Source organism: Astatotilapia calliptera, chromosome 17 (genome assembly GCF_900246225.1).
Source record: "Astatotilapia calliptera chromosome 17, fAstCal1.2, whole genome shotgun sequence".
Lineage (NCBI taxonomy): Eukaryota > Metazoa > Chordata > Actinopteri > Cichliformes > Cichlidae > Astatotilapia > Astatotilapia calliptera.
In genome coordinates, this window is record NC_039318.1 from 28,826,693 (window position 1) to 28,839,205 (window position 12,513).

The 12,513-nt window shown below is 40.2% G+C and overlaps 1 protein-coding gene across 2 annotated transcripts in view; it reads left to right on the forward strand.

Moving 5' to 3' along the window:
• Positions 1 to 1,059: 1,059 nt before the first annotated feature.
• cacna2d4a (calcium channel, voltage-dependent, alpha 2/delta subunit 4a) overlaps positions 1,060 to 12,513 on the forward strand; it is a 100,745-nt gene continuing 89,291 nt past the window's right edge. Inside the window, exons 1-8 of one of the 2 annotated variants that reach the window (XM_026148388.1) lie at positions 1,060 to 2,025; positions 3,117 to 3,286; positions 5,650 to 5,731; positions 8,986 to 9,102; positions 9,264 to 9,323; positions 10,633 to 10,795; positions 10,888 to 11,019; positions 11,535 to 11,595. In XM_026148388.1, the coding sequence (XP_026004173.1) occupies positions 3,135 to 3,286; positions 5,650 to 5,731; positions 8,986 to 9,102; positions 9,264 to 9,323; positions 10,633 to 10,795; positions 10,888 to 11,019; positions 11,535 to 11,595 (767 nt within the window). In that variant the 5' untranslated portion in view covers positions 1,060 to 2,025; positions 3,117 to 3,134. Of the gene's footprint in view, positions 2,026 to 3,116; positions 3,287 to 5,649; positions 5,732 to 8,985; positions 9,103 to 9,263; positions 9,324 to 9,413; positions 9,617 to 10,632; positions 10,796 to 10,887; positions 11,020 to 11,534; positions 11,596 to 12,513 lie in introns of those variants that run through there. The other variant, XM_026148389.1, reaches the window with a different exon arrangement.

A 12,513-nucleotide genomic window follows, 5' to 3' on the forward strand; every position in this document is an offset into this window, starting at 1 on the left:
AGATGGCCGACTTCTAAATGGCCACCATGGTCACCACCCATCTTGAGGAGTTTGCCCCCTCACATATACTAATGTGCCACAAACAGGACTTTAATATCACCAACCATTCCCATTTTATTACGGTGTATCCATATAAATGGCCCACCCTGTAGTTTGCACCAGGAAACCCTCTCCAGACTTCTTACTGGGCTGTTTTCTGGGGTCTGAAATCTCGTCAGTGGGGCCCAGTGCTTACTTATTAAACCTAGAAAAGCTCACACAAGTAAGATTTTTAAACACCTACTACAGTAGGTGTTTAAAAAAGCACCCTGAAAATCAAAAAAACAACAACATTCATATGAGGTACAGTATTATTTTCCAGTTTTTTGCAGTGGTGTAAAAGTAAGTGATTTAAAATAATACTACCAATTTTTAAATGGATTATAGGATGAATGTGTGAATGAAAGTGTCTCTAACAGTCAAAAAAGAACTATGAGAGCATACTTGAAAAATGTGCTATATGGACATGGACAGAGCTGATGGATTCATTCTGCAATATTGTGAATGCATGTGTGCACGTGTATATGTGAGACAATGAAAGTCCACTAGGTGTCTCAATGTGTTTGTATTATGATTGTGTCAGTTAAACGTGTTCTTTCCCCTCCTCTTCCTCTCAACATCCCCTTCTTGTGTCCCCCCTTACTTTGTTGAATTCTTATTACAGCCTCAATCCACTGTCCTTTTTGGTTAAAAATAATAATAATAATAATAATAATAATAATGAGGGAGATTAAGAGAAAGCATTGAAAAGACAAAACAGCAGGTGAGAGCCTGACAAGAAAGATTAAGAGAAAAAAACAGAGAAAAGCAACTAGAAAGAAAAGAAAGAGTAGAAAGACAGTGGGTCAAAGAGCGATACAGAGAAGATGAGGGCCAGAGAGAGAGAAAGATTGTGTTGGCGTGCTTGTATGGAGAGAGAGAGCAAGAGGCATGGAGTGGGAAAAGGAGGCAATGAGGGAGGAGGGGTTTAATCCTGCATGGATTATGGTATAAACTGGTGCTGGAGAGGAGGAAGAGAGATTCTGGAGAGAGAGGAAGTCCCACTATCCATCCGTGCATCCATTAGTCCATCTGTCTTACCCTCCATCCAGCAGCGTAGTCGTCTCCCCGTGCTTTTTGTTTTGCATTTTGGACCTGTGAAGACGTGAGGTCAGCACAAGGGTCGGCAGAATAATTGGAAGTTGCAGCAGGGTTGGATTTGTTTTTGGAACCTGTGCATGTGCCTTACCTGGAAGAAACAAAATCACACTGCCCGATAATGGAAGTCGTGTGAAGACTGAAGTTTACTCCTATTTTTGTCGGATTGTGCTGATCCGGAGAGCAAGCAAGAAAAACAGACGTCAATAATGGGGGGGACAGAAATCAGATTAAGAGCCTTGGAGAGGGAGGCGTAGAAAAATGGAGATGCTCTATTGTGATCCCATGTGCACAGAAGTGACCTTTGACACTGGAGACAAAAGCTTTCTAGTTTCTTTTGTATGCCGGGACATCCAGCTCAGCTGACATCGAATCATCATCATTCACACTTGCTATGTTTCAACTTTCTTCCTTGACCTACATACTTTTTGGTTCTTTTGTGAGCTCTGAAAATATGGGTTTACTGAACTATTTTCTTAATTTTGTGTATTAATATTCCAGCTTTTAAATTGGGCATCAGATGGCATCTTTGTTTTCACTTGGAAAGAAGGTTTCACGTTCTTTCCACATGAGCCCAAAGTCAGTGTTAACTGTAAATGTTTTTAAGATGGCATATTTAACCTATAGTCACATGCCCATGCTTTTCTATTTTTTGCTATCCTTTCGGTTTGGACTTTCACAGATTCTCTAAATGTTACTATGGATCTTTACATATTTTAGCCTGCTTGGTGACAAAGCCAGCCTCTTTTTTCCCGTCTTGATGGGCTTAAGATTTGGACTATACATGACTGTCTTTCAGAAGGCTGTACACTGGACCTTGAGATTTTTTCTGAACAAATAATCTATCAGGCAAGTAGTCAAAAAGATCTTGAAAGCAAGTTCTTTGTTTTGCTCTTTAAGATGAGTTGGTGTTGTGCTACAAAGTGATGACCAATATTTTATAATGAAAAGAGTGATACATATGTGTCTGTGACCAAAATTCTGCCATAACTTACTGCACTTTACTTCAGTTTAATAAAGTTTAAATGCAGCTTTTGACTATGTGGGGTAGTTCATCCCAAAAATCATATACATGCAATTGTTTTGTAGATAGAGACTGAGTATAACAGAACTTGGTGCCACTCACCTTATAGCACTTGAAGTGCCATTAAATGCATCTGGAAAACTCATCATTCATCACATATCAAACTCAATACAACCCCAAAACGTTTTTTAGCATTGTTATACGAAAAATGAATACTGAGCCCTTTCAGGTGAACCCCCAAAGGAAGACACAAATCCCCTTGGAAGGGCATCCAATAACCAGTTTGCCAAATCAAACACACCTTCTGAGTACAGAATTGGTCCGGTCTCCTAAAACAGTCCCAGTTTCTCATGTGGCCCCTTGAGAAAATTAATTGAACCATTCCTGATCAAGACGTACATTAGTTTTACTGTGTTTGCAAGGTGATAACAGTTCAGTGATGTGCATGTGGTAGTTGGAATTTTTTGTATTATAGCTACAAGACTTTACAGAAGCAATAATACTCTGTGCTTTCGTGCAACTCCAACATACATGACTGGAATATAGTTCAATTCGCATGCACAAAAGAGTCAACAACCTAACTTGACAGAGAGTGATCTAGGTATAAATGATAAATGTTCATATAAAGATGTTATTACTGCCATAAACTAGCTAAGACACAGCCTGTAAGTGGTGCTGCAGAACCTAGCTGGCCTAATTCTGTTACTTTTAAATATTCCAAAGAAGGGAGGAAGTTAATGCTAATGGTCACCCTTTTTTCACAGTTAATGAGGTAGATGTCGGTTAGAGAAGGTGCATTGTGTACCACCCTGTATGTGTAGATCTGTGCCAAGACTTCAGGTTTCTCTCTCTGTAGGTTTCTAAATTTCTAAATTCATGCTTTTTCACTGTTCTGATTTCCTCAATTTCTCTCCAGCGTACGGCAGCTGCAGGGATGAACTGCTGGAGTCTGGGAAAAGCTAGGAATGCCATTAAATTAGACAGAAGTGGGCCATACAGCGGGAGGCTGATGATGCTGATGTGGATTATCCTCTCCAGTTCACTGTGCCTCATGACTGATGGTCAAATGAAGATCTCACCAGAAACGTAAGTAAAACTGCGCTAGAAAAATAGACAGTTGACTGGTGTCTGGTGTTTGCATAAAGCTGCATTTATTCTGAAATTAATTTCATTTTTGCATTTGTTTTTGTTTACATATCCATATCATGGCTGTATCCTGAATCACAGTGGCACCCAGTGTGCTGCCATTCAGTGGCAAATATAGACACACAGCCTTTTTTAAAATCAGGTAATTTCTGTGTGCACACCCTGGCAGCTCTACGTGCAGTATGATCCTTCTTAAAGCCATATGTCAGATGGATGAGTCAATAGTGTTCCTTCTAGGTTGGCTGATTATTCTACATACATATGGACCATCTGGACACCTGTGGGGTACAGCGAACTGCCAAACTGTTCTCCTCTCTACAGCCACATTCAAATAATCTGACATATAAGTCTGACTAGAGATAAAGAGACATTTATTTAAAAAAAATAAAAATTACAATTTATTTTGTTAGAAAAGATTTTGTGTAGGAAAAGGCAGCATGGTGATCAAGTGGTTAGCGCTGTCAACGCACAGCAGTCACCTAGAGCCATGCTGGCAAACACCAATGCTCTGCTTATACAGATTGATGGAGTCCTGCTATGTTTGCATTTAATCATATGTACATATCACAAGGCTTGTTACTTCTACTGTAAAACTGCTTTTCAAACATGTACAATGATTGCCTTCCCATGAGAGGGACCGGTTTATATTGCGTAATGTGTTTTGCTTTCACAGACTGTTGACTTTGTAAGACTGTGTACGATTACTGGTCAGTTTATCTCAGGTGGATATTTCTTTTTGGGACAAAATGCTGTGTTTGTTTATTCTCCAAAGGCAAGACGAAGCTCTTTCGCCTTAACGGTTTTCAACCGCCTTGCTGACGAAAGACAAGAACAGATCGATACAGTCCTGTCAGTCTGCAGTAGCCTTGTTTGTGTGTGAGCTGTGTGTTAGCAGAAGAATTTGTGTGCATGTGTGTGTGACTGTATATGTAAAAGTGATAAAAATTGAATGGGTTGAGAGAGACTGAGAAGCACAGCACTTTGTTAGCATGGATGTTGTTAATGTTTGCATAACAGGCTTTACATACTTACATCTATCGACCAAAACCATAAGGCAATGTCTGCCTGTGCAGATTAGAGTTGTATTCAGTGCAGTGTATAAGATTTGTAGTTATACAGCTTAAAGAGTTTACTGTATGTGTTGTCAGCAGTCAGGCTGGTGACGGCAGATGAAGCTCTGGGGACACCAGAGTTCAACTGTCCAACATAGGTCACTAAGCCCCAAATGCCGCACTCTGCCTAGGGAAGAAATGGCAGCAGGTCCCTTATGGCTGTGACAGTTAACAGTGTCACGACCAGAACATTTCAGGCCAAGAAGGTCAGATCTTTATCCTCTAAGGCTATGCAACCCTAATGCCAGTAGGAAACATTGCACCTTTCTGTGAGCTGTTACTAAAAACACGTCTTTGCTCTGGAATAAACAGTATAAGTGTACACATAGATCTTTTTCTTCTTTGGGGATAAAATCAAGTTTATCTATTGAAAAATTAAGTAAGTAAAATACTTTTACTGTTCATTGAAGTTGTTTCTGCAACCTGTTCTTGATCTGACTGGTACAGATACTGGTTCGAAAATTACAGTATAGCCATTTTAATAAGTTTAATTTTAAAATAAATCATTAAAAATGCACAAATTTCCTAACCCAGTGTCAGAGGAGATGATCTCCTGCTTCAATAATATCACAATATTGTTTTATGACACTGAAACCCAAAGTTCTTGATGCTGCCTTGAAACAGGAACAGGGATCGGCAAGATTATGATTAACCAGAATGGTAATACTAAACGAAATCTCTTGAAGAAGAATATTGACAGTACAGACGGCTTACACACTGTTGGCCCTCACATTTTAAAATGAACACGCTCAAATTTTGCAATGACAATATCAACAAGTCAACAAATGATAAGCCAGTTTTCAGTACCGATGCTGGCAAGACTGCCTGCAAACTAGCAGCGAGCTGACTGACTCCCCATAGGTTAAGCCATCTGTCACATCCTGTCTGCTCTCTAAACTCTATTACCTTACCTCATTGGCATTCACACTGAGGATTTGTAGAATTGCTGCATGTTAGTGAGCATAGAATAACCTCTTGACCCGGTACAATGTCTATTTTAAGTATCACCTTCAAATAATCTGCTTCACTCTGTCAGTAGTGAGTGTGCAGTAAGTGCTTAAATGTTTTGCTGTGTACATTTCTGGTCATTTCCAGTGTTTTATAATGGGTTTATTAATTTGAGCTAGTAGCTCTGTCTTTACCTATATAAGGGTATCTACCTTCCATTGATAATGTATTTTGTCTGTTCAGGGTGCAGCAGTGGGCCGTGTCATTTGGCAAAGAGATAACTGCTTTGTCCGCCAGGTACTCTGGAGCTAAACTTCTGCAGAAGGTAAGAGGCAGTTCATCTATGAAGTTACATTTTTATTAACTATCAGCCAGGTGGGTGAGCCATTAATATTTACATTGCATTCGTCAGTATGGTAACACAGCTCATGTAAGGAGTTCAATAGGGGGAAAAAGCAGCTTCTATATGAAATGGCTCCTAGCAAGGTTTTTGGATTATCTTTTTTTCAGTAACCAGGTCTAAAACTGCACAGTAAGCCAAATTACCAGGACCACATGGCAAGCTGAAAACAAGCAAGTTATTGAAATAGACAGAAATTCCCATTCGGAGTTGGTGGAGACCAAAAACAGAGCAAAAAGGAGAGAATTACATTAGTCGGCTGACTGGTTCGGAATTTCTGGAAGGGAACATTCCACTTGGGTGGTCTCAGATTCTCATCTCTGCTTTTCAAGGATGGTGTGGTTCTGTTGGATTCATTGGGTGATGGCCTCCAACTGACTTTGGAACGGTTTCGCGGCCAAGTGTGAATCGGTCAGAATGAGAATCAGCACCTCCAAATATAAGGCCATGGTCCTCAGCCGGAAAAAGTGCCCACTCTGGGTCAGGGACGAGTTCTTGCTCCAAGTGAATGAGTTTAAGTATCTCAGGGTCTTGTTCACGAGTGATGGGAGAAGGGAGCGGGAGATCGACAGACGGATTGGTGCTGCGGCTAAAGAGAGAGCTGAGTATAAAAGCGAAGCTCTCAATTTACCTGTCGATCTATGTCCCTACCCTCACCTATGGTCATGAGCTGTGGGGAGTGACCGAAAGAACGAGATTGCGGATACAAGTGGCAGAAATGGGCTTCCTCCGAAGGGTGGCTGACCTCACCCTTAGAGTCAGAAGTTCGGCCATCCGGGAGGGGCTCAGAGTAGAGCCACTGGTCCTTCACATCGAAAGGAGTCAGTTGAGGTGGTTCGGGCATCTGACAAGGATGCCTCCTGGGTGAGGTTCTCTGGGCATGTCCCACCAGGAGGATGCCCTGGGGCAGACCCAGGACATGCTGGAGAGATTATATCTCTCGGCTGGCCTGGGAACGCCTTGGTGTTTCCCCAGACAAGGTGGATTAGGTGGCTGGGGAGGGGAGGTCTGGGCTTCTCTGCTTGGGCTACTGCCCCCACGATCTGGCCCGGATAAGCGGAAGAAGATGGATGGATGGAACATTCCTGCTGAGTGTTATGTATTTTCTTGCCCTTTTGAGCATGCCAAATGAAGTGCCATTTGATTCCATTATATTCAAAATAGGACAGAAATCTCTACAACAGGCTCACCAAAATGGGGCTATTCACATCAAAACAAGCAGGACTTGATTTTATTGGGGGTGAACTGTCCATTTAATATAAAATACATTTATAAATAGAGGTTGTCAGATATCAACAAATTATTACTCATACAGTACATACTAGCCCAAGACATCATGCCCAAATACATTTTACAAGACATAGTATGCTTCACTAATTTCCCATTTCAGACAGGCAAATGATTATTTTTAGGCTATATTTAATGATGGTTATGGTATGGTATGGTTAACATGCCTTTATTGATGATTAGTCACGCAAAAGTATACAGAGAGGAACATACAGGGAAGGTTATTTGGGGCTGAGCTCTCCCTCTACCTGCACCTCTTATTGTATTACCAGCTACACAAATATTTAAAACTAAAGTTGGAACTGGAAGCTGGGAATGGACAAAGAAATCTTACAAAAAATACAACATTATGCTGCAAAACTGAAAGGGGCAGAGTGTGAATTCGTCATTTCTCCCCCTTCTGTGCATTACATCAGCCAATAAGAACACGGCAGACTGACATACATTTGCTGTACAACATCTGCGCATGGCCTAGAGAGCAATCTGATGACACATTTAATTCAAATATTCAGGCATGCCTTTTAGTAATTAACACGTGTGAGCTTGCACTGCATGCCACCCTGTAGTATCGCTAGCAGGTCCATTCACCATCTGCTATGCAGGCTCACAAAGTGTGTGTTAACAACGTTAACCAAACAAGCTGTACAAATAACCAATCCTTACTGATTTAGCTGTTATAAACAGTTTTCTACACTGTCCAACCTCACAGCTTGTAAGATATCAACCTGATCAAAAACAGAAAGCATTGTGGTGCTTGTAAGTGCTTCAGTTATCGCACGAGCAACACTTGCTGTAGTAACTGTATCCATAACAGCCCTATTCATTTGCTGTATCTTTCCTATCTGCAAAATGTCTTTTTATTCAGCCAGTGGTGTGTAATAACAGCCAGCGCTTAAGTCTTATCCTTGCACCAAGGAGCCATAAATCATCCACCTCTGCCTAATCGATAGGCTTCTTGTTATAAGTGGAACACTTAGTGATTCTGTCTTCTTGCCTGAGTAAACTGGGTAGGATATTGAGTGTTTGGGGTTCTGTTTGACAGTTATAAACATGTTGGAGCTACAAAGAGGGCTTTTTCCCCCAAACAAACCTGCAAAAGATCCGTATATTGTGAGTTTTTCTCATTTTACATCTGTTATTAACCATATGAGTATCTAACTTATCTTAGTTATTAGATGGATGTTGCACTGTTGCATGGGACACATGGCTTATCGAATCTATTTCCTGAGCAAATTTGATAATAATTGTAATATATTGTAATTAATGGTAATCATCTTTATAAAGGCAACAGAAAAATACAAAACAAACAAGACGGGTAAATGTCATTACATTATTTTTAGTGCAGGAAATTAACCTTTTAGTCCTCATGCAGTAACTGTATGGGATCCCTTAAATTGCATTTATCCAGCTGCTGTGATTCTACTGTGAATAAATACTATGAGTATTATTTGGCCGACTGGTTGTTGGACTAGAAAAAAAAGAAAACATAAATATGTTTAAAAATGTTTTGGTGATCATTTTGAATGCCACTGCTATAATAACATGTCAGGATTAAGACTCTTTTTTATGTCTGCCTATTATACATCTGAATTATAAATCTTTGAAAACATTACCATCACTTTGTACAAAATAGTGAGGGGTGGAGGGAGAGGATGAAGTCAGGACACCTGTAAATGCCTGGTGTGAAGGTTTGTGTATCAGGATTGTTGCCTGTACAGTTGATCTCTGTTTTCAGAGGGGACTGTTTGGTTTCGTGTGTTGTTGAAAATGTAGAAATCGTTTATAATTGTGTTTTGTTGTCTTAAAACAGTCTTGCAAAGGCTGGCACAGTGTTTTACATTTTTTTTAAACAAATCTTTCTTTTTAAATTGAATTGTGTGTGTGTTTTAAAGAAATACAAGGATATTGAAGGTACAGTGAAGATAGAGGAGGTGAATGGAGACGAACTGGTGAAAAGGTTTGCGGAAGAAATGGAAGAGATGCTTGGGAGGAAGATGAAAGCTGTTAAGGTAATAATTATGCATGCAGAGTAAAAAAAAACCTTTAATGCCAATCAAATGGGCAATCATCAAATCAAACACTGATACATGGTAAACTAGTGTAGGTTTGTGTAATGCTGCACTTTGCTAATTAAAAAAGAAAAAGAAAATCTGTAATGCTTTTATCACAGAGATTAGCAGAAGCAGCAGAGGATGCAGATCTGGACCATGAGTACAATGAAACACTCGAGGTAAGGGGGACATATCTGCTTATAAGTTTTTCATTTGTCAGCTTATACAGGATAAGAGTCCCATTGCTAGTAGAAAGCTCAGACACTGTATGTAAAAATATATGTCCACACCATGAGACCTATTGCTTTGTAACTCAAATTTTGCCATTTTTGTTGTTTGTTAGTTTTTTTTTTATGAATTGAATATGTGATTTGGATAAAAGGGCAGTGTGAGCAACTTGCGAGCTAATGCTAATGCTGGCTGAGTAGCTAGCTTGGTTAGGCCTTAGTTACCCTGTCATCGAGACTGGCTGGTGAGTCCCTGGCAACACTCTAGGAAAAATATATATTCTCCAATTCATTGTCCAATGGTTGGCTAAGTGAAATTGTTTTCAAAGAGGTATAGGGAACTACACTAAGGGCAGTAGATTGCTACAGTTGCCCAAAGTTTGCAAGGAAGAAAGTGACTCAACAATTAGTCACTGAGCAGTTGTGAAGCTGTGAAAGTTTTGACCCAAGCCGCAAACAGAGACAGATTACCTTAAAAGGTTTTGCCTCTTGTAACAACTGAAGGCAAAGCTTTTACTTTGAAGGCAAACATTCTTCATTTCCATTTGCGTTGCAGTTTTTTGCCAAGTTTCACTACTGCTCTGTGTTTAGCTGCTGAGTGTCAGAAGACAAGTTGGGGGCTTTCATGCGAACCATTGGTAACTGCAACAATCTGCTAGTGACCAAAGCAATCACAAGAAGGTTTCACAGATTTCACAGTGATAGCCAGCAACCTCCAGTAACCGCACACCAAGCAGTTAAGATTTAAACGTTTTTTTCTCTACCTTATATTTCACTGTGAGAACAAATAGGATGCTAAATTAGGCTAGCAAAAAACAAGCTCAGAAGCGCATTTTACCAGAGAAATCAAATGCCCAACCCCTCACCACCAAACAGCAAACACAAAGCGGCCCCACACTTGTCACTCAAAACCTCTGCACACCTGATAATGCATGACCATAAACCCAAATATAATTTGGCAGTGTTTTAATCACCAGTACAGTAGCTGCAAAAAGGGAAATGACCTGACAGGCATTTTAATATAGGACTCTTTGTTAACTAACCACAAACTGTATATTAAAGATGGATAGCTACTGTGAAGCCTCAAGAGTGGAGCGAGCTTCAATTTGTCTTTTAATGATCCAGTTTGTGAGCTGATTTTCAGCCCTTTTGAAAAAAAAAATCCACAGACTTATAACTGAATTATAACCAACTGTTTGTTCTTATTGGTTACTTATGTTAGTATATATGTACAGCCACCAACTGTCACTTTTTTCTGTAGTTTGACTATTATAACTCCATGTTGATCAACACTGTGGATGAGGATGGGAATCCAGTCCCACTGGGTGGAGAATTCACATTGGAGGAAAACGAACATTTTAATAAACTGCCAGTCAACATACAGCAAAGTAACATACAAGTTCCCACAAATGTCTACAACAGAGGTAACACAACCATAAAGCCTTAAATATAATTGCAAATGCTGCATAATACACCAGATTGGCAGTAGAATATATTACCTCTCTCTGTTTTGTAGATCCTGATATTCTCAATGGAGTCTACATGTCTGAGGCTCTGAATGATGTTTTCGCTGATAACTTCCAGGAGGATCCAACTCTCACCTGGCAGTACTTTGGCAGTTCTACGGGCTTTTTCAGGCTATATCCAGGTACGTCTGAGTCACCTACACTTGGGCCAGCAAATGTGCGTCCCAGAATTGTAGCACAGTGTGTTAATTGATGGTACCCTTGGCTGCACTTTTCTCCTGTGATGATGCAGTGTTAAAACAACATGAACAGCACTGTAGATAAACATTCAGCTACATAAGCCAAATAGTGTACTGTACTTACACAGCAACTGACAGCGCAAGAAACAGTCAAACATGATGAGTCAGTCTCGGTGAGAGTCTGGCTGCTAATAAATTCTCTGTGTACATGTCTATCTGAGTGCGTGCGTGCGTGTGTGTTTGTGAGAGAGAGCAAGGGTAATTAACAGAAGATATGTGACAGCTTGTTTTACTCACCCTCTGCGTCACCCATCACAGCCTTGTTTGACAGTTTGTCATCACACAATGCTACCACAGCATTCATTTTGACATCAGTTGTTCATCCGTTCAACCAAAAAATCATCCAAGCAGGAGTTTGTCCTCTGACCATCATCTGCACTCTCTCTGTTTTCTTTCAGGCATCCAGTGGACTCCAGATGAAAACGGTGTTGTCACATTTGATTGCAGAAACAGAAACTGGTATGGCGATACTGCCCTGTCCTTCCCCATTGATGCCTTTTGATTATCTTTAGCCCTCTCAAAATGAAGCTCCAAACCCAACTTACAGATCTGATCACTCCCAGTCAACAGTTACTATGCACCATTAGGCAGTCTAGTATGGTTCACCCATACTGTATTTGACTGTCTCAAGAATTCTTATCATCAGAATGGGAAAGAAGGATGATTCAAGTGTCTCTGAATTTGATATGGTTGTTGATACTAGAGGAGGTGTTGAGTGTTTGGGAAATGGAGCAAGAATTATCAAGTGAATGGCAGAGGTTAGAAGAGAATGGCCAGACTGCTTTGAGCTGAGAGGAAGGCAAGAGTAACTCAAATAACCACTTGTTGTAATCAAGGTATGCAGAAGAGCATCTCTGAAGACACAACCCATTGAACCTTGAAACAGATGAGCACATCGGGTGCCACGCTTGTCAGCTAAGAACAGGAAACTAAAAAGTATTTATTAGTTAAAGGGGATTTGCACCATGAATGTGCAGACAACAAATCTGTAACAACTATGTGATGCCATCATGTCAATATGGAGCAAAATCTCTGAGGAATATTTCCTGGATCTTGTTGAATCTATACCACAAAATTAAGGAAGTTCTGAAAAAGGGGGTCTAACTTTGTGCTAGTGATGTGTGACTAATGAAGTGCGGTGAGTGTACACGACAGTGCAATATGCACTGTTGCACTGAAGTAGTTAACTAGAATTCAGCCATCATTAATTTAGTGTTTATGCTTATTTCCTTGCTGCTGAAACATGTGACATTTTATTTGCTGTAAAGAGATCTATCACAAAGACAAAGGACTGTTTAGATTGTGGGAACTCTGTCTGGTTTCCAGACATAAATACAGTTGTCCTGGGAAGCAGAGATCAAGGAAACAGACAGAGTA